A 23,147-nucleotide genomic window follows, 5' to 3' on the forward strand; every position below is an offset into this window, starting at 1 on the left:
GATCGACAGCCTAAGAACCAAGACAGAAACTACACCTCATTTAACTCCCTTCTCAAGCTTTTCACTGCTGAAAGCCAGGATAGTCATTGTCTTACGTGTTCAACACGTCCGACATTTTTAGAAGCACAGTACAGAAAAAAAACAACAACAAAAAAGCACCCAAAAAAAAATTTTTTTTTTACTAAAAATTTGTTCATTACAGAGGTCTTCTAACTGGACCAATCAAATCCATAATTTGGTGAAGGGTAATTGTAAGGGATAGGAAGAGCACTTCATAAAACTGGTTAATTCATATACAGAGAACAAAACACTTCCACCTGCGACAAACTGCAAAAAGTTCTTTCTTGTGTAGTTTGTGGGGCTTCATCCAGGCTGCTAGGGAGGATGGTGAGATTAATCTCATAGCATTTACGGGCTAGAAGAGGTCCCACTTTATCTGCTGAACTCAAATTGCATATATCAGAACTGAGAATCATGACTAGAAAGCTCAGCAAGAGCTTGCTGCAGGGACAGGAGAGCCAGTAAAGGGAATACTGCAGTCCAGAGCACAGCGTACAGAGAGGGCAATGAAAAGGGGCACAGTCATAAAAACGTACAGCAACTAAGAATGGAGTGAGGGAAGACATTAATCCAAGGAGTGACTTTCTCTTTCATGAGAGAACTGGCTTAAAAAGGCTATTATTACTCTGCCCAGAAAGAAATCCAATGTGAATTCAGGTTTCCAAAACAGAAATAACTCCAAACACAGCAAGCGTGGGAGACTCACACTAAAAATGCAGTGACTTTTAGTGTCATTAAAAGCAAAAGAGATTTACAAAGACATGGAATTTGAGTCCAGAAAGACAGGACAAGGAAGTTTGATGGTTTCAGCATGGATCTGAAAGCCAAGATGGGGCTTTCACCTCGTAAAGCCCACTGTCTAAGGAAGACACTCTTTGAGAGAAGGGTAGGAGGATAGATGGTCTGACTCATACTGAGGGTGGAGTGGCTTTCTGTAAACTTCTGAGGGAGACTATTATACAGAACAGATGAAGTACAGCACCATTTCAAAGTGAGGGATGTTCTGGGTTACATCCTGCCACAGCCAGACATGAAATATGTCAAATAATTTCTAAAATTTACAAGTTTATGATCAGGCATAAAACTTGGATCTTTCATTACTTGAGCTGCAGCTCAGGTAGATGTAAAAAAAACACTTTCTAATTCAGTTGCTCAATAAAACATTTTAAATTAAAATTAGATTAAAATATAGAATTTCAGTATGTAATTTCAACTTCCCAAAAAGTGCTAATGCTATGTAACCTTAGCCAATAAAGCTGTAATAAACATATTATCAAACCAAGGAGATGCCAGTATGCATGTGTGAATAAATACAACAGGAATTCATCTCTTTTTGAAGAGGCTTAGTAAAAATCAGAATATTTACTTAGTCAAAGTTATCTGACTCTCATCAGGTAAGTAATGAAAAGAAATTGCTCTCATTTAGACTGTTATTCCAAGCACTTTCTGAATATAATTTTTGGTTTTGGAAATCTTTCAAAATTAATAAGGTTTTGACAGACTTTCATCTGTACAACTATGTTCTCAAGGTGTGAAACACATATTATTTGATAAATGTATAACCCAGGAATCCATTAATTGTATAAATTTCCACCAAACAAAAAAGCAACATGTATCTTTTTTGAAATATCGGGTTGCAGCTATATCCCTATCAGAAAGGTTAAAGAGATTTATCTTTGAAGCACAGATAGGATGGTCTTGAGATTCATCAAACACTCCTCTTGGGATCACAGATCCGTGCTTTCTTTCAGCACACATTCATTACTGTGCTCTCACCTGGCAGATGCACAATATCCAAACTGCCTCGTTGCCATGTGATGGCTATTCATCCTCAACATCAAGTTTCTTGGATGATTTCCCTACCTACCTGAGGGCATGACACCACTTCTGCTCTTGTATTTTTAAGCTGTTTGTACAATAGCACTCCCACGTAAAGACACTGGCAGCAAAGGCAGCATATTGTCACATTTTATTCTGAATTTGACATGGCCACATAATAAACCAATGCTAGGTAACTCCTGGGGTTTTTTTTAAAGGAAAGAATTGCTGTCACAACACTACTCAAAGTCAGAATATTGTTTTACTATGAATATGCAAAAGATTTTCAGTTGAATTGTTAGAGTAGTGATGAATTCTGCTTTTGTGTATTGAATTTCAATAATTGGGACCATTGCTTAAGAAAACCCTCCTTTTCAGTATGGCTGCTTTCTTTTTGAAAAGCACCTATTTAATGACTCTTGGACTTTATTTCTCCAGCAATGAAAATGCCAGAGATATGCATTAATGAACCCAAGCACACATGCAAAGAAAAATACATGCTATTACACCTTCTTTTAAGGAAGCTGTTGCAGTTGGTTACATTTTTCAAAATATTTATTAATTCAAGGATTGCACTATGGTAAAGTATCTTGAAAGACCACATGCAGACATCTTATGTTTTAAGCAAGATATCAGAGGTATAGAAATAACTTTTCATGAACACTGAAAGATACTTCTGGGAGAACGACTGTAAAATCAATTTATTGACAGAGGCACCAAAGATCTATGGACATTTCTAGCAGCATCTTAAAATTCAGTTGGTAAATTTATTAAATAAAAAGTTTAGAGCAATCTACAGATTGTGGTGCCTTTCCAAAACAGGAAAAATATATGTACTACAGAGAATATGGACTTGAACAAGTTTTCCAGACAGAAGGGGGAGTTTTATGACCTTACTTCTTTAGTAATATATTTAAAGTACTAAAATAAGTAGGTGCCTTGTATACATACATACACTTTGGATGTATGTTTGGGTGTGCATTTTACTAACCATGTAGAATTAGCAAACTCTATTTTCAGGCAACTTTATTTCTCCACATGCTGTGTAAATGATGCAGTCTCTTTTTATAAGAACACTTACACAAATGCCTACTATGACTAGAGTAAGTTTTCCTCTATTTTACTCATCATCAATGACATCAGTCAGTGTATGCTTTCAACTGATATTAAACGTGATTGAATATTCAAATGAATCGCTAATGAATTTTACAGCAACTACTAGAAATATTTTGGAAGCCTTTAAGAATGTATTTGCAGACTAGCCCTCAAAGATAAAAGTCTTCAGTTACCTACAATATAACAAACTCGGCAGTTTAATCTTAAACACCATAGCTGGTCACTCTATTTGTAATTTTAAAACATTAAATTTCTGCACGAAGCTTTGTGGCATATCAGGCTTAAACTGCTCTGAAGAGTAGCATCTCTTTTTTTTGTACAGATGATGTTTACCAGTGGCTCTCAAGGAATCTTTAATTTTAGGTAAGTGCAACTCTTAAGAGACTTGACATGAAGAAACTACTGGGTGTTTGAGTGCAAGATATCATTCCTTTTCATGTTTTATGCAAAGCAGCAAAACCTAAGGAGCTTACATCACTAGGCACTCCTGAGAACTTCGCCTAAAATCAGCCAGTTTTGAGTAACAACGTAACTACTTTTGAAAGGGCTACACTTAAGAAGGAATGTCTTCGCTGAAATCACACCATTTATGCTTAGGCTTTTTCACTTTACAGACACTTAGAAATGGGGACGGATGAGGGAGGAGGAAGAACCAAACAATGAGAAAAACAACTCTTTTGTTTACTTCTGACAACCTTGAAACTTCAGCCACAGCTACATTGTCCTGATTTATTTTAGCATTGAACTGCACACTTGACTCTAAACATCCCATTAATCTCCTGTCTCTCTGCCCCTTCCTCCCCCATGGAAACTCCAATGATGGAAAAGTACATTTTCAGTTTAGAAAAGAAAAAAGTAGCGATTTTCATTTTATCAGGCAGAACTATTTTTACCTTAGACATTGCTGATGCATCTTTTTTTTGCACAGGCAAAATTTCACAGATACAATCCTTTCACAAGAGCAAGAGAAAACAAATGTTTCTGCAGAAATTTACTGTAAAAGCTCCTGGAAAAGGACACTGAATTCATTAGGCTTTCTGAATACATAAATAAGATAGTTTAAGCAAGACCTTTACCTTCTTAGTGCAGAAAAAACATTCCAAGCAATTTGAGTAGGAACAGATAAACTAGTGAGGAGATATTATTAGGCATCACACTCTGTTGCAAAGATTTAATAGAAGATGGCTGAGGTGACTACAGTGGAAAGACAGAACTCTTCCTCCCTTTGCAGCACCATGTAGAACTGAAGAAGACAGCTGTGGTATGCAGTTGGCTTACCCAGGGAAAGCTGAAACCCTCACTTCAACTGATCTTCATCCTTTAACCTTCATTGCTGCAAACAGGGCTGTCCAGCTTCTGCTTGGGTGGATTTTGGACAACCCATCATTTCCCAAAATAGTAAGTAGGTGGCATACTCCAAATAATGGAGAAAGCAGTGGCAACTAGAAGACCCACCAATGAGACTATCTGCAGCTCAGTGAGGTCACAAGAACCCTGCTCAACCCTCTGCCTGTGAGTAAATTCTCACGCTAGCACAGATCCCATCTGCAATGATCCTCCTCCATGCCATAGCCTTTTCCACAGCACTGATGAGAGTAAAACTGCCTCCATCACTGTGAGGGATGCTGTCCTCCAATCCATCCAGCAGTCTCATACTAGGTCCCTTCTCCAAATCTAGTCTTTGGCAGGGGGTCCCAGCCCTGACCAGCCTCTTCCAGCGCCTACACAACAGTCTGGACAGATGGGAAGTGAGCAGCACAAAGTCATCTGCTTTTCAGTATAACCTTTGCATGAGAAAACTAACCTAGCTGCCTTGAGTCCATCATGTGTCAGACAAACTGGTATTACAGACCTGCTAAGCCATGCCAATTTCATACAGACTGCTCAACGAGGTAGACAAGCACCAAGCCCTTGACTTCTCTTCCTGTCTGGACTTCCTTGCAGGCAGGGATACCCATCAGCCATTTGGTGACTATCCCTAATTTAGGTATCATCTACTAGTTTTTGCCATGTGGCTTTCCTACTACCTTTTATGTTTCTGCTGTTCTCAAAAAATGCTCATGCTTTATGAGGTGTACGATCCCATCATACCTGTAATCTTTCCATTATGACACATTTAAGGCTTTCTTTCATCTCCATTCTGTTAATTGCTTTGCTAAAATGTAATTTCAACTAACTGAAATGTTGCCGTCATACTCTAATAGCTACAAAAATTTGATGGATATGTTTAGGACCAAGAAATTAATGTTGTAACAGAATTTGAACACGAATCTGTCTTCATAGGCAGTGTCTATTGAAATTGCATTCTTGTTTTTCATTCAGAAATTATATCTTCCTCTCCCTTATGAGTGAAAAATCATCTCTGAGCTTATTTTCTATCACAACAAATAGGACCAAATCTTATGGCTTTGAGTTGTTTTTTGTTTCAAATTAAATCATTGGGAAGATGAAACAGTATGCCATGGTTATAATAACATACATTTTTACTCCTCTACCTATTCCTAGCATTTCATCCACCTGCATGGCAGGAAATGGAGGGATAAAGCCAGTTATTTCTTTAATGGAATTTTCATTATTGTTTGAATTTCAATTTCATTATCTGTTAAACATAAAAGAAGTGTTTGGTTCCTCTTGTGATATGAGGGAAGAGGAAAGAGACTTTAAAAGAGAGAATAATTGGTAATGAAATATTGCTTAGAATTCAATGAAAAAGACTCTTATCCTCAACTTTCAGACATTATGTACATTATTAAATAGATGACTACTAAGAACTTAATAAACTTTTAAAACCAGCAGCCATTTGCAAAATGTATTCAATTTATGTTTTTTACAGAAGCTCTTTTGATTCAAACTTATCTATTAGGGACAATGTGACTTAGGGGGAACCTGATTTTTATAAGAAGTGTCAAATATGATGTTTTTTAATCTCATCATAAGCATAAGATTAAAAAACACTAGAGCAAGATGATTTTAACATGTTCCCTGAAAGGTAAGGTGTCAACTCTTCTGAAGCTCTGTTATGTTCATAATAGAAAAAAACTAAGACACAGCACAACACATGGTTGTATTAGGCAAGCTATTGCCCATTCCTTTCATGGATACCAGATCTAATCTCACCCATTCAATGAAACATCCTCTGACCTGCCAAAAAGCAGTAATTAAATCATAGCATTCATGCAGGTCAAACAGTCAGTGTGGACTATTTACGTGAAGTAATATTCTTATTACCAATTAGCTCTCCCAGGTTTTCAGAATGCAGCCTGGAGGATCATGTTCACTGCCCTATTCTTACATATTTTTGGCATCTGGAACACTTGCAAGAACTAGTATTTTGCACATATACCATGGCTGCCTTCTGAGCACTTAAAAGTATCAATAAAATTAGTCTCACTATGCTACTAAAAAGAATAAATGTACTCTGGCAGTTCTGCAGATGGAATTTAAATCACCTATATTATTTCCCCCAGGAAGATATGCTGTTTCTGGGACAAAAGTTCCATATCTTCCAATTTTCCATTTTGTACCTTAAACCAAAGGCCATCTTTCTCTATAAATAAACTACTAAAATAGCACAAAGCATACATTTATTGCAATTTACATGCATTTTTGTTATTCACAAATGGTAATTCCCACCCCTGCAATCTTCTGCCTTTTGTACACCCAGAAAGAAAAATGCAGCACTCCTTTTGGACAGTTACAGGTAGACACAATTCTCGATAAGAACCTTTGATTGGAATTTGATTTACTTTTTCTCCCATTTTCTTTTAATGCCCCTTTTTCTCATGAAAGAAAGGAGAAAGAGAAGATGAGTAGGCTGCTGTTGAGAGCTACACAGATGCAGCTCTGAACAAGAGCAGGTGTAATTTATGAAAAAATAAAAGGCAACCTAGAAATTGACAGGGTGTTTACAGTAAGTATGTCTGTAAGAAATGTATACCTGTATCTGTGGGTGGGTAGATATCAGGGTGAAATCAGTTCCCCAGGGAGCCTGCTAGTAAACTGGATATAAAAATACACTTTATATTAAACTTCCTAAAAACTCCATGAAGTCCGAACGGTCTTACTCACACTGCTCAAAAGGTCTGCTAGGATTAAAACACAAACATATAACTTTTCAAGTGGAGGAAACTTTTGAGTTTTCTGGGGATAACTGAAGAGAACCACAGCCACTCCTCAGCTGTCCTTGTGCCATAGGAGTTATCTTGTTCATCTGGCCTGACTTGAGCATCTCCCATAATACTCCATCACCCTCTACATTCTACTATTAACTTGAATTTGTTCTGTGACAAGAGCAACATGTATGTTGCTGGTTTTACCCCAGCCAGCAACCAAACACCCCACAGTCACTCAGTCAGTCCCCCATCAGCAGGACTGAAGAGAGAATCAGAAGGATAAAAGCTGTAAAACTCGGGGGTTGAAAAAAACCACCAGTTTAACTGGGAAAACAAAAACCACGAAAGCAAGCAAAGAATAACAAGGAATTCACTCAGCACTTCCCATGCAGGTGTTCAGCCATCTCCAGGACAGCATGGCTCCATCACAGATAACAGTTATTTGGGAAGACAAATTCCAATCTCTCCAAACTTTCCCCCCATTTCACATAATGAGCATGAAGTCACAGCTCATTTCCCATCTCTATGCAAGCAAGCAGAGTAAAACCAAACCAGCAATCTCTCATACTGATGCAATGACAAAAGAGAAGCAAGGCTAGAATGTGACTACTTCTTCTGGAAGGATAAAACTATACCAAGTTTGAAGAGAGATTAAGCCAGAGAAGCACCACGTAGCAAAGTGGAAGATCATGAGATCTGGATCTATGACATGACAAGTATTTTGATAAAGTCAGAGCTCCATGCTTTACTTTTTCCCTTTTCATTATTTTTAGTTTAAATTCGAAAAATCTCAAACCTTTTTTTCTTTTAATATGAAAAATAATAATGAACTTGTTATAGGAAAGAACCAGGGAGCTTCACACCTCCTGGATGGTTCATGACCTTGAGAAAACCACCCAACATCTTCATGTCTGCACAACAGACCATGGCAGCCAATCTGCACTGCCTATATATTGTTGCAGTGATTTTTAAAATATTCTTAAGAATTTCACACATGTAATAAAGATTGACAAGCATATGATTCATTCTCTAGGTCATCTGCTACACAGATGCATTTTCCATCCCTTCTCTAAACAACTTTCTTTTGTTAAAACAAGGTCATTTGGGATTATCAAATTCTATTCTGGATTACCAAATCTTAGTTCAAATTATAATCAATCCATAATCCTCACATCTATTTATGTGTTCACAGCATTTTCCACACAGCTTTAAAATTAAACAAAGCAAGCCATATTCCACTTCTGTGGGAAGATTGCAGAGGTCTTTTACAAAACTGTGGATCCTTGGTCAAATACCAAGAATCCAGTGTTACACAGATTCAGTGAGATGGCAGCTGTCATACAAACAATATTATCCTTACAATTAAATTGTTCTGCTAAGGCTGCAACATTGTCAGATTCTTAGGTAAGAGACTGGGAGTTTGGATCTTTTTAAAGATCTCTTTTATAGTCATTTTACCAACTAGACCGTGCTTTTAAATAAATTTACAGTTAAAGTTGCAGCCTAAATAAGTGTCAGCAATTTCTGTGTTTCTTTGAATTGCATTTGTTCATATCACCATGATACCTGTTACTACTAATTTTCATGCCAAATGGATTTAACATCAGAAATGTTCATCACCATTTATCAAGAGCATTGAGTGAGTTCTATTTTGATGAACAGTGTAACAAGTGGAGATCAACCTAATCTGCCAGAGACTCCTAATAACACCACTGGGGACAAAGCTGTGCTGCTGTATTTCCTAATCACAACAGGAAATACAATCAACTCACTGTGAAAATCCCAACAAGCCTCCAAATCCTTACTTTTAATAGTTCAATTGCCTAAAGGACTGGGAAGAAGGAAGAGTCAATCTACAAGAAGCTTGTATGACACAGTAAAATTCCCCATGATGCTCATGTTTTTCACATTTTCTTGCAATGGCACGAGAGGAATCCTTTACTCCGTTCATATTAGGGGGGTTCTTCACCATGTACCATAGAAGGATTTTTATTTGAAAATAGCAACTGTCACATCACAGGCTGGATTTGAACCTTCTCTTAGGTAAAATATTTATAGAGGAAAGATTTTTCTGGTGTTAGCCATGTGATATTTTGTACAGTAACTTTGTTCTGTAGGAGTTGATATCAAAGAGACAAAACTGAGTCAAGAAGACAAAACTATGAACATGCTGTCATTTAAAGAGAGGAAACAAACAACAAAACAAATCCCAAATCACAATGCAAACAGAGAAAACTTGATAAACTGAACTCTTGCAGGACAAAGAAAGATGGCTTCTGTTGATTGATCCTAACAACTGGCCAATTCCTTAAACATCTTTGCTGTAAAGATTTTGGTTGTGCTGTCCAACGCTCAGTTTCACTCCACAGTCAAATGCTGCACATACCACAAAGTGACAGTCAGGTGGGTTTCTTCCACCCTCATAACAGCCACATACCAATGAAGGTGCTACATGATTCATTTAAAGAAATAGTACTTCCTTAACCCAACTTCCTTTAGCCATTCTTAAGCCTAACTTCATTTTAGGAAAAATACATCTCAACTGGAAAAAAAAAAAAATACTGATAAGGGTGGTATGGCCAGAGAGTACAAACAGTAGCACAGCACAGCTTATGTATATTATATACCTGCAGGGATATCTTTTCAAGTATCCTCTCAGAACCTTTTGATGAATTTCCCCAGCAGCACGTAAAGTTTTGGACTGTAGAAAAGTCAGGTTTAAAGTATCTCTTCTACATTAGTCTGCCTTTAGACTAATGCAGGTAACAAAGTTTAGTCACTTTGATGAGATGGTAATGTGAATACTTCAGTCACTGGACTGAGCTATAGGTCAGTCCTGTCTGAGCACACAGTGTACACACCATGCTTTGGAATGGACCTGAGGAGGAATCACCCCTTCGTGAAAGGAGAGAGAAGTGGCATGGTCTGTCTGACATCATTCATCCATCTGTCCATCCATGCACCCATCTTTAGTTGGACACCTCTGGCACAACTGACTGCCCAGAAAGACAAACTGCAGGGCTCAGGCTTCCTTTGACTCTTACTAGATGAAATAAGCCCCAAACCTCTGGCCTACAAGAGCCTACAGAACCACCACACACATAGAGCAGGTGCTTCATTTGCTTCTGACATTTTCTTTAGTCAAGTGACTGTTTGTTGACTACTTCTTTCTCTGCCATTAGGCTCACACTGCCATCACATGCCACCTTTGTTCACAGTCACCTTTCTTAACATTCTCCTGACAAACTCCCCACAGTCAGAGGCACAAAGGCACCTGACAAAGTGATCAGCTGCATTCCAGTTCACATTCAGTTTTTTTTTTTTCTCACTGCCAATACAGCCTGAAGGGATGAAGCTGCTGCAATTGGACAGTGCAATGTGGATGTATCACAGAAGAACACAGGTTGTCCTTTAAATCACGATCATAAGCCAATTTAAATTAAACTGTTCCCTGGTGAGGGAAACACTTGCTTAGATTCAGTAAATTTTGCCTTTTTGGACCCTTCTGGGAATGCTCTTTCAAGGTAACTGCATCACAAAGCCTGCTTGCACTGTTGCTTTGAATGATTCATAGAGGTGTGGAGGACATTCCTATGTACAAGTAATTATGATTTCCATAAGCCACAAAATAAATGCGTGACTACATTAGAGGAGGGATTGAATAAATGAAATATAAATTGAATAAATGAATGGAAAGATGGACACTTACACCTCATCTCCTTGCGGCAGAAGAGACACTAAATTTTTTTAGTCTGCCACTTATGTTTCCACACTTAAAGCCCTTGGTGTATAGATATCCAGAGGGGAAAAAACATAAAACCCAAAAAAACCCAGAAACTCACTTCCATATGAGATGGGAAGAACTCTATAGACAGAAAATAAAGAACTACACAAAGGAATAGTTAACACTCTACATTTCCCATTGAATAATATGGTATATATTTGTGTGTTTGTATACTTGTATATACAAACTATTTTTCATGTTATCTTTCCATTCCTATATGCAAAATAATTCAGTGTTATACAGAGAACTCAAGAATCATACAGTATCAGTGTCTTCTCTGTTTAATGCTCTAATGAAATAGAGTTATCTTAAAATATTATCAATACTCCTCAGATGCCACTTCTTTATTTAAAGAGAAATTATATTTCCCTACACCAGACTGTGAATGGGGAAATCTATTTGCAGAGTGGGCTTTGCTTCCCAGTGTGGATAGTGAAAGAGATGCAGAATTCTTCTTCTGAGTGGGAATATTAGCTCTTCGAGTAAGACACAGATCAGTGAGAATTACTAATGTCTGGAAGTTGAAGCCAGGAAAGGCAGAGTCAGTTCCCCAGTCTGAGACCAGGACAGTATGCAGGATTAGCAATAAAAATACCACAAGCCTCTTTCTGTGAAAGGAAGATAACACCTCTTCACCCTATAGGAGTGCTTCAAGAACTAGTGTTTGCAAGAGCCTCTGCACCTCGGAATTAATTAATATTTATGATGATCAGTCCCCTCAAATTTGCATGCTGAAGATATCTAGTTAACATGTGAGTGGCATTTATGTGATTGTGGCACTGATACAAAAAAAAAAATGACAGCTTCATAACATTTGTTAATTTTTCCCCAATTAATTTCATTTACTCTAAGGACCTCTTTCTGTCTAAGAGGTGTGCAATGCTTTATAAAATAGATTAAACCAAATATAATGCTGACTTAATTTATGGACAGATAATTCTGTGGGTTTTTTTCTTGTTATGATAAGGAATTATCATTTTGCTAACAAATCTGCATTCAACCTCACACATCACTGAGGATAATTATGGAAATGAAGAGTACTGGAATCAACCATTCTGTGGTTGTAGAAGGAATGAGGATAAAGATATTCAAAAGAGGAGACTGAAGCAAAAGGCTTAAAGAATTAATAACTTAAAAGCCTATATATTATTCATTCAAAATATTTATAAACATGGCAATAAACATCAAATACACAAACTTGCAATTGAACCATCATCCTCAAGAATACAGCCGAGGATAAAGCAAAATAATGAAGATACAAGAAGCCACAAGTACCATTCTGGCCATTTCTAATTCTGACAAACACCTCACTATCACAGCTGAAGGCTTTGCTGCTTCAGGCTGAGGTGACCAAATGACACAGACTATGACCTGCTGGTTTCACACCAGGCACAGGAATTTCCTGAAATGCTTGAAATTTCCATGGTACAGGAAAACTGTTTCTTACCCAAATTTAATTCTGTATTGATGTGACAACTCTCTTTTAAGTGGTCAGGTTGGACAAAATCCCTGTCAGTGCTGCTCAGTGTGCAGAGCTCACTATGGACAAAGCAGCAAACCCAGAACTGAGTGCACAAAGACAGCAGCCTATTAACCTGCAACTGCAGAAATGCTTCTGTCCAAAGAGATTGAAAATTTGATCAAAGAAAACTGACCTAGAGGAATCCAAACAATCACTGAGAAATATTAATAAGGCAACTTTATAGTTCCCCTCTCAAACAGTATCCCATATTCATCCTGCTTCACATCTGCAGTATTTAATGTCTTTAAACTTTTTCTTTCATAGTTAATTTGTGTGTGTGAACCTCCTAAACTCTTTAACAATGGCATGCCAAACTGACTACTTTGTTTTAAACATTGGCTGTCACCAGTTTTCTGCTTATTTGTTTTTTTCTGCAGCTGTTTTTCTATGATACATAATTATACCCTGCAGATCTCCAGTTAGTCTATGTTTCCCAGGCAGTTTAAATTTGATGCAGACCTAGCAGCCTGTGAAAGTGGTGAGGCTTTAGGTATGTTAGTGAACAGTAAACAAAAAACTTCAGGAGAACATCTTTGTTTCACATTGCTTGTAAAAACTTTTTCATCTTCCTTCCTGAATTTTCCCTTGGTTCAGCTGTTCATAAACATTTCCCCCCCTGAACTTTACCTCTTTTTACTGCCTTTGATATAAACTATCAAATTGTTAGAAGAACCAGAAATAACTTTTACTCTCTACAGTTATTTGGAGCATTATGTATTTCTCCCTTTCACTTCAATACAAAACTGTGCAGAAAAACCCAAAACAAACAATCAGTCATGCTTGTTCATTCCTTTCTTGGTTACTGACAACATCCAGAAAGGTAATCATTACAGCAAATGGTAATCAGATAGGTACCTAAAGAAATTTTTTTTCCACTAAGCCCTCATTAATGTTAATTTAATCTTTCAGCACTCTAACTTAAAATGATACAATTATTACAAGGCTACCCATAAATGTGTACCACATAGCTGTACAAGTTTAAAATGCTTAGAAAATATCCAAATTTAAAATCTGCTATTCCTTCTCATCTACAGCATTCATCCCTGCTTGAAAACACCAAATCTAAAAAAAAACTGCTGAATATTTAGTTCATTATTCACTAGGACAAAAAAAAGTGATTAAGTGTGTTTATGGGCTTTCCCCCCCTCAGATTATGGACTCTTTCAAACACAAAGGTCATGCTCTTTTTCCTTTAGTCCACTTTTTTTTTTAACCAGAAATTTTGAATTACATCATCATCCGTTTATTAAGAAACTGTTTAGAAATTTATATGGTCCAAAAATTAAAAGTTTTTCTTAAATTGTCAAAGTTAATAGTAAGATACTTGTCGTAGGAATGGCATTTGCCTATAGGAGCTCCCTGTGACAACAACAATTCAACAGCCTTGAGGCTTTTCAACATTTTTTAAGAGAATTAAAACTGATACCTTCCTATGTCTCCTTCCCCAATGCCTTTCAGAACTCTTATTAAAACCTGTGATAAATGAAGAAGTCTGAATAGATTTCTTATTCTACACACATGAAGAGACATAACTTTTCTGGACTACTATTAAGAGCCAATTCACACACCCACATTTAAGAGCACTTCAATAAACAAAAATATCCTTTTACCTGTCCTATTTTCTAAAAAGATGTGTCAGAAAGGTAAAACAAACTTTATGGTTCTTAAAAAAATGCTAAGGCACTAAAAAGTCACCTTAAGCATACAAATATATTTAACTACCAACAATGAAAGTACTGAACTACACCAGGAGCAAGGAGAAGGGCAGAGGGTAAACTGAATGCAAATGCTATGGCTTAAAATCTGAGCACTTCACATTCAGAAAGAAGAAATTTACCCCAGTACAACCATCACCACATTATAATCTTTAAATACAGGGGAAAAAATTTAGTTTTCACTCAAACTAGCTTTAATGTTATACAATGATGCAAAGGTTGGTAGAAACAGGAACAGCACTTCAGAAGTCTCCACCTAGCACTGTAGGTCACCATTGTATCATGCAATCAGAGCCTCCCAGACAAGCCACATTCCTCAGAAAAATTACACAACTCATTATAAACAAGTGGTTTAAAAGTTCATAACTTACCAAGCGACAGAGCACAACCAAGTGACAAAGTCACATGGAAAAGAAACCAGGAACACAACAGATATCAAACTACAGCACAACAGCTTTCATCACCTCTCAACATTTGGCTCTGCTAGAAAGTTAGACAGAGGAAAGGCAGGATATAGCTTTCAGAAGAGGCACAAGGTGTCTGTGTGTCAGCAATTAAATCCTGCCTTTAATTTCAGCTAATGGCTGTCTAAGTTGCTCACAAAAATATCTGTCTCTTCAAACCCTCAGTGAACATTATCAAAATCAGTCAGTTATTTTTAGTGTTGCACTTTTGAGACATTTAACTTGATAAGGATTTCAACACGCCAACCCTCAATTTCCTACTGTAATGGATTATGTTTGAAAACATGTGTCTGGGTCATTAACGTTACTCAGTATTGGTAAGGTTGTTTATACATGTTCTAATAGAAGAGTCAAGGATCAGATGTTTTCCATTTAAAATCATTAATTTGACTAAGTCAAAACCTTTTGTCAAAAACATGTCAAGTTTCCACGCAGATGACTTTCAGAGGCTTTCTGGATGTAAAAACAGCAGTCGTTGGCCAGAGACGGGGAGAGAGGGCCTGCTACAGTGAGAATACACATCTGAGATGCTGAAAACCTATTTTCAAGTCCCCAGTTTTCTTAATTTATCCTAGGATTAAAACATTCCTTGTTTTAACACATACTGTAAAGTGAATATCTGACATTAAATAAACTTCTGCATTGCAAACATTTTCACTACACTGAACTTAATTCAAGAAAACACCTGAAATTTATCTCATTTACAACAATCACAGAAAGTACTCTTGGGTTGGAATGGTCAAAATGGAGTTATATTTTCACCTTTGAAATAATCGATGGGCTTAAAATGGTCAATAGAGATGAACATTTTCACTTCCAAAGTAACTGATGCATCTGACGCAATCCATGCCATCCTTGACCTGGTGGCACATGCCACTACAGTCAGTGGGTACTGTGCCACTGATTTAGACAAAGTTTTACTCCAAAGTCCTTAGAATGATTCTGCTCACAAAAAAAAAAAAAAAAAAAAAAAACCCCAAAAAAATACAACCCACAAAAAAGCCCCACTCACAAAAAAACCTCATTCATTGTATTTTACAAATGCTTGTTAAGGAAAGCCTGAGCTAAGACTTAGGACATTTTGCAGCGACACCCTCCACACTCACACCAGGTTTCCCAGAGCAGTGTCAGACATGCCAATCCCTAATTTCATTTAATCATGATGCAATAACTAATAACAAAATAACAGCTCAAGCTGGTGCCTCTGAGGAGGGACCCCAAACAAAGGAACCTCTGGGCTTTTATAGCCTCACAGTGTAAGTGTGGGAAGGTCTGGAGTCATCAACCTGCTGTGTCCCTGAGTGTCCAGTCCCCTGGCTGGGTCACAGGTCCCAGAGCCCTTTGTTCTGCAAAGAGTCAGCACTTCATGTTCCTTGCAGGGGCTCAGGGCTCCTGGCACCAGAGCTGAGCCTGCAGCTGCACCCTGAGCTACCTGCACTGAAGGGATTCCTCCACATGCCAACATACTCCCCCAGATTTACTTATGCCTATCAGTCCCTAGACAGGAGAAATTAGGAGGATTTACTGTCTGTATTGAGATGATTACATTAGCACTTTAAGTGCTCTTACTGTGTGTATCAGAACCCTCCCATGGAGTTTCAAGAAAATCTTTTCTCATAGTCTTAGTGATAAAATCTTGTCAGGAACCTATAATGTTACAAGTTTTATGACTCTTAAATCTTGGGTATAGAATACTCAGCAGGAAAAGCTTACTTTGTAGGTATGCATCAGAATTCATTGTGTGAGTGTGTCTGCTGGAGGGAAGGAACCTGAATGAACCCAATACTTACCCTTCCAGTACTGATTACATAAAATTTTCAGTTATGCTGGAAGCCCTGTTAACTGAAAAAAAGTAATGATGATCCTTCTGCATGCCTTTGTTGAAGTATCACTTGTGTTCCTGCTTGCTTTTTGAGATTTTAATAAGACATACATTAATCATTTTCCTATATGTGGCTCACTGACTTTATAGCATAAAAAACATCAATTCTGCCTAAGATAGGGTGTTGTAATTTTGAAATATTGAACTAATGGTCAACCTATGATGAAAGCTTCAATAAATTAAAGGAAAACACACTAAAAAACAGAGAATGTGTGTCCACAAAATTTGGAAAGAAAGGAAACAATGATCAAAGCATAGAGGCAGAAAGAAATCAGACAGTAGATATGCAGTTCTCAGTCTCATTCCTGCTTCTTTTAGTCATTAATAAATATTACCAAATATTTTAGTATTCAGTAAACTCATCAGTGACATTTGGAAATTACAGATGTTGTACCTACACCCCCCACAATTTAATTTTTTTTTTTTTTAATTTACTCATGAAACAGACAGTGAGGCTCTACTCAGACTTGCTGGCAGAGCCCCGTTTCATAGGAAAAGTGTGGACACAGCTACTGAGAAAAAGGAAAAGACAGTGAATAAATGCACAGAAGCTTCTTTTTACAGGGGCCATTATACCTACTTCACACTCCTTCCTTCAGAATAAATACAGTGCTTTTCACAATCTCATATCTTACGATGACAAAAACTGTGAAAGAAATCAGATGTATAAATCTTTTCGAGAAATGACAAAATGAAAGGCTTGCCTCATCTGCAGAAAGCTTCTGCAATGATGTACCTTTAAAAGTCTGTGCTACACCAGTAAGACATAAGGAGTAATAAAGAAACAAAATACTGACATGGGAAACAAAAATTAAGAGTGGGAGGAATCGATTAAACCACTAAAGAATGATGACAGATAAAATATCAAAATTTAAAATAGGATGATTTAAAATAGGTTTAAAATAGGATGAAGATTGGGGCAGCAGAACAGTAAAGGTGGGGTTGTATGAGTCATACTTCGATAAGTCTACTCACTTTACTAGAAATGCCAAAAAACATCTCCAAAACAAACAAAAAACCCAAAACCACAGAGGCTTCAGAGCTTACATGCTTCTCAGCAGATGCAGAAATTCAGCTGGAGGGTGGAGTGAGAGGGAGGAGAGCTAATGAGACCTCAAGCCCACTAAAGAGGATCACTGAACCCTAACCTGTACCTGCCCAGGGGTCATACTGCCTACACGATTATTTCAGAGTCTGTTTTGAAAACTAAGCAATACATTAAAATCTTGTTATTCAAATAAGTGTCAGCAAATACATAAAATATTGGAAATAGTGCATTTAAGGTAGGGAGGGTAAATAAGCTGGCTGTGTCAACTATCATGGGAAGCTTCTTGAAGTACAGGCCCAGCTTGTTGTCAACATTGCTGAGTAAGTCATGAAAAGACCTCATACTTCACCCATATGTATAAAGTCACTGTCTCTAAGATAAGTTGCCTGGGCTGTCATTACTGTGCCTTTCATATTGATTATTCCAAATGTGCAGTAAAATGATTATTCTGATTATTAACAAACAGAAAATTTATCTTGTTAAGTTGTATGCACAAATGTCACGAGCTGCCAGAGCCATTTCCATTAGGGACTGCAATGATTTGTGTTTCCAGAGCCTGGAAAGCTGCAGGCTGAATGGAAAAAATCTTAGTATAGACATAATTTGGAATAGATTACACTTTGTTAGACCTACAGCAGTGGTACCACTACTGAGGAATGTCATCTTTTGCTACTTGACCTAACAACTCCATTTTCTTACTCAGGGAATTTGCATCAAGTGTATTAATTACAGAAGTCAGACATAGTAAGATAATAAATACTGAAGGAAACTCTCAGCTCCCTCAAAGGAGAAAGGAAATAATGTAGGAATTTTTTTCTTTCATTTAAAGTCAATTAGTAAAGCATGGTTGAGATTAATCATAGAATTGAAACACAATTAAACATGGCTACAATAAATTACTATTATGGTTATTATTTACAACTTGGCTGTGGCTAATAACCAGTGAGAGTGATGCTCATTATAACATATAATGTATAATTAGCTAATATTAGATATCTGATGTTCTAAATGGCTGTTGTAGATCTCTTCTTAAAAGGCTGCCGCTATATTTTAAACTAATTTAAAGATAAAATATTATTATAAGAAAGCGCAGCATAATGAGTAGAAGAAAAGAACAGGTTCTAAAAAATGGATGAGACATTGCTTGCTAAGTTGACCTTTTAGAAATACCCACTCCTTCACTAACCTTCCAAATGAAAAGCAGGATTATTTTTAATTCCAGCTAATGAGAGCAGATATAAGTACTCAAAATTAAAAGTCACTCACATTTGAGCCAGCTACAGTTTTGCTATTATTAAATAGAATAAGACTTAAGGTTGCACGACAAATACCATTCTGCTCCATTACATTTCAAATTCTTAGTTCTTAAATTTTTCAACTGTGACATAACTTTTTCCCACAAGACAAAGACCTAATTCTTCAATAAATATAAAAGGACAGAAGAATAAACTTCTGTTCAAAAGAAGATCCCACCTACATAAAAGTTTAAGTGCAAAACCACCAGCAAAGATAAAGTTCTTTTCTGAGGGGAGAAATAAACTTTTTCCACAATATAGGAATAAATCTTCCTTTTCTAAATACTTTTAGCCATGGAAAACAGCAGAGGACTGAAAGCTAGAATTTGACATAAAAATAACTCTCACTAAAAAGAAATACCTATGATTGCTTTATCAAAAATGCTTTTAGAAAGTTTTGCAAAAGTGTCTGTGTACATGGCTGAACCGGATTTTTTCTTACAATTTTGAAGAGCACAGCTAAGGAAGACTGCTTTGAACATCTGTGTGCTGCTTACTCAACAGGGAGAAGGAACCCAAAGCCACATGAATGATTGGCTGTACTGACCGCTGTGCAAAGTTGCTCCTTCCTCAAACAAAACCAAATCTACTATTTCCAACACTTATGGAGCAAAGGTAGTTGAATAGTACTAATTAAATGTTCATCTTCTCATTTGCTCCTGGTTGCTTTTAGGATTCAGTAGCTCTGGAGTTGGCCACTTTTATTTCTTACCCAATTGTTTTCTATTCCTTTTGCTAGGTATCAGTGATAATCCTTTAAAGTTACTCTCTTAATGTAAGTAAAGCACAATGACTCAGTTAAAGTCATGGTATATGAGGGACCCAGGTGGAGTATCTCTTGCTGCACTGGGAAATATCTTCCTCCAAATACTCCTGGAGCAGGATCTTACATGGTTTGGATCCTTCTGCCAGTGCTACAAGTCACAGTGTGTGCAATATATTGGGAGAATGCTAGCTGAGGTTGATGTTAGCAGAGCTGAGATGCAGGTTGGAAGCATGTGCAGGGGAATCTCGTTTTGAACTTAAAAAAGATTAAATTTAAAATCCTAAAATGGTTTTGAACAAGCTTAGGTTCTTCATATTTGTACAGCACATATCCTGTGGGACTAAAAATGACAAGCATCTGCTTCGGTGAAGTTGGACGTACAAGAAGAGTATGAAGACAGAATTTGCATTCTTTCTTTATGCAGAAATGCAGAGTTTCTTTCAAAGGCAAATTGTTAAAATCCAAAGAAGGAGAGTTCTCTTTCTTGGTATAAAAGCAGGTATGACTGAGAACACAAGCTTGGTTTCATTTCACAGTCTAATATAAAAGCTCATTAGCTCAGAGATCTTCAGCTGTCCCAAAGAGAGGCAGTTTATAGGGCCCTGCTTCGTTACACCTGTGTTTTCCGAACCACAGAATGGAATTTCTTTTTCAATCTCCATCTCTACAGCAAGGATGTGGGAAAGGTTATTATCATGTTGCTAAGGGAAATGCACCATCCCATCATCAAATGCCAATATTATTGACTGACAGTATTCGGAGAGGGTTATGGCTTGTAAAACCAGTGGTTCAAATTACAGCTGGAACAATAGTGCTCTCTCTTGGAATGAGACTGCAAACAGCAGAAACTGTTGTATTTTATATTATTTTTATTTCTACAAAATGCTGTGAGATGCATTTAACTTTTTCCTGGTCTGACCTCCATTTTACTTGAAGTGCTAAGGAAAATATTTCCTAGTTTGATAATTGACTGAAAAGGAAAGATTAAGAAATGCTCTCTGCCCTATTTTTCAGTTTCTTGTACCATTTTCTACTAGACTTACAATAAGAAAAACATCTTCCTTGTTTTATTAGTGCAACTATTCCTCTTCAAATAAGTGATTTACAGCCAATTTCGAGGTATATGAACACCATTTCCTTCAAAAATTAAGACATTACAGGGTCCCTGACACAGAGCAATGTTTGATTACCTTAGCATGGGAATTTATCGTACTGTTTCAAGTTAGATTGTCTTACCTCTTACACCTTTATCTGAGCTGAGCAGCCCATTGCTATGTCTGTGTCACATCTTAGTGGGTTTCCAGGCATGGGGACACTCAACTACTGAATCTGACTTAGAATGCTGAGTCAACTTCAATGTTCATTTAAAGCTGTGTTCCAAGGAAATAGAGATTTGCACCCAGGTATCTTGGCACAACATTGTTCCGTTTTAGCCAAATCTGAGAGACAGGTCTTAAAAATGTTAAATCCCAAAAGAGGAATGAGAATCAATGACTACCTGACCACCAATATCCCATCTGTACCTCCACTGAGGAAACAACTGAGCAAGCACAATCCTTAACTCTTCTAATAGCAGGAATCAGCTGGATGGCTGTACAACTGTTGCACAGACATAGGAAATATGTGAAAAGGAAAAAAAAAAGGAGTTTTTTTCTGAGCTTGGCCAGGTCTTAAGGACCCTGTACCCTGTTATTTTCTGTGCTGGAACAACGTGCAAGAGAGGCACAAACTTCACATCACCAAACTTAATTAATTCCACTTACCCAGATTTAATTTAGCATTACCACAAAGTGACTGAAAACAACCCAATCAACTGATTGTATGAAAACGGAAGGTGCAAACTTACCTGGGAGAGGGAAAATTTTAAAACTGATATTCCTGGGAATGTAACTTAGTCCACATTATGACACACAAAGGAGTCAATGGTGCTGAAACCCAAGTTCCCACTTCCTTATCTAAGCGAACAACTGGCAAGGTGAGCTCTTTGCCAGAAGATGCAGCTCTGCTCTGAGTACCTGGGTGGCTTCAAGAAACCTCTCCAAAAAGTTAGGCTCTGCCTAAGGCTATTCTGTGTCCCAGGGATGGATACCATGGAGTCAGCTGAAAAAGGGACACAAGGGAACTCCTCACAGCTCAAACATCATGAAGTTGTGGACATCGTCCAAGAATTTATTATTAACTAAAATGCCAGGCGTGTGGCTTACACTGGACTTATGCCAAAATGTTCTTGGACAGATCTTTACTGTCTCCTGAAACCTTGGAGTAACTGGTCACTGCTTCATTAAAATATATACTTAAAACACAAAATACAGAGAAGTATGTTGATGATACACATATACACAGGAATGGATATATGCAAATGGGATGATGGATAAAAACATAGTCTTACAAATGACAGTTTACCGCTGTAGTCTGCTAGAAAAATATTCCTCCCAAAACCAACAACATGGTATTCTAGATATTTCTTGAAAATTGCATGGTATATACACAGAACATCTGCTGATAGCACAGCAATTTGAAGAAAAGGAAGAAGCAATAATAGCACTTCCCAGCACACCAGATAACATGGTAAGAAAAATTAATAGACAATATTTAAGATTAAATTAATTAACTGTACCTTGAAAAATAATGGCTCCTCAGGAAGGGGGCTAACAGGGAGGGAGGTTGTGCTACTAGCTGGACTCATGTCTGCACTCTGAAAGAAAAACACACAGCAATTTGCATTTCCAATCAAGTTCTATGGACAACTTTTTACAGTTTTTGAAAGGGGGTGGGTGGCAGGGAGAGAAAATCCAACAGAATTAGACTGACAACTGCAACCTCTACTTTATTTGCTTGTAATTAGTTCAAGTATTTCACTAATGGGTAAGTACTCTGCATTTGTTTTATTTTGAATGAACTCCCCTTTCAAAGACTGAAACACATGCACAAGTACACAAACATATTGTTCATATTCGTTCATATAGAAAAATGTTTTCATCTCAAAAAAACTATGATACAAAATTTTAATTACTTTTGGAATCACACAATGGTATAGTTAGAAGGCAAAATTAATAGCAATGTATTACAAGAAAGTTTTTGGTTCAATGTTTAAAAAAAAGACCACATTCACATGAGTCAATATACCTTACAAACAAGCACCAATACATGAAAATAAACAGTGAAAACCAAATTATAAATAAAAATAAGTCAGTATACTTCAATAGACCTATCAAGTCATTGCACTTGTAAGATTGACCTAGAACTCCCCCTTCACATAATATTTCAGTAAGCTGTTGGTTACCATGGTCATTATTTTTACAGATGTGACAGATATTAAGAGCTTCCACACCTCTTTTAATAATTTGGAATGGTAATAATGTAAGAAAAAAATCCGGGCTTCAAAAAAAAAAAAAAAAAAGTGTGTATATATATATATGTAATACCAGAATTGTTTTGCAGAAAACTAGAAAAATTATATATCTTGGGAAATAACTCCTTAAGTGCTAAAACAAAAAAAAAACCCCAAAACCCACACCATCACCAATAAAACAGAAATGAAAAATTTTGAAAAAATCAATAAGTT

The 23,147-nt window shown here is 37.0% G+C and overlaps 1 protein-coding gene across 9 annotated transcripts in view; it reads right to left on the reverse strand.

Moving 5' to 3' along the window:
• The window catches only part of CCSER1 (coiled-coil serine rich protein 1), a 621,919-nt gene that overhangs the window by 285,969 nt on the left and 312,803 nt on the right, over positions 1 to 23,147 (reverse strand). For 8 of the 9 annotated variants that reach the window (XM_085058025.1, XM_085058019.1, XM_085058018.1 and 5 more), the window contains one exon: positions 22,200 to 22,277. The exons of the other annotated variant lie outside the window; for it this stretch is intronic. In XM_085058025.1, coding sequence (XP_084914151.1) covers positions 22,200 to 22,277 — 78 coding nt within the window. The remainder of the gene's footprint in view (positions 1 to 22,199; positions 22,278 to 23,147) is intronic. 9 annotated transcript variants of the gene reach the window in all.

Source organism: Lichenostomus cassidix, chromosome 4 (assembly GCF_008360975.1).
Source record: "Lichenostomus cassidix isolate B80296 chromosome 4, HeHo_3.0, whole genome shotgun sequence".
NCBI classification, from domain to species: domain Eukaryota; kingdom Metazoa; phylum Chordata; class Aves; order Passeriformes; family Meliphagidae; genus Lichenostomus; species Lichenostomus cassidix.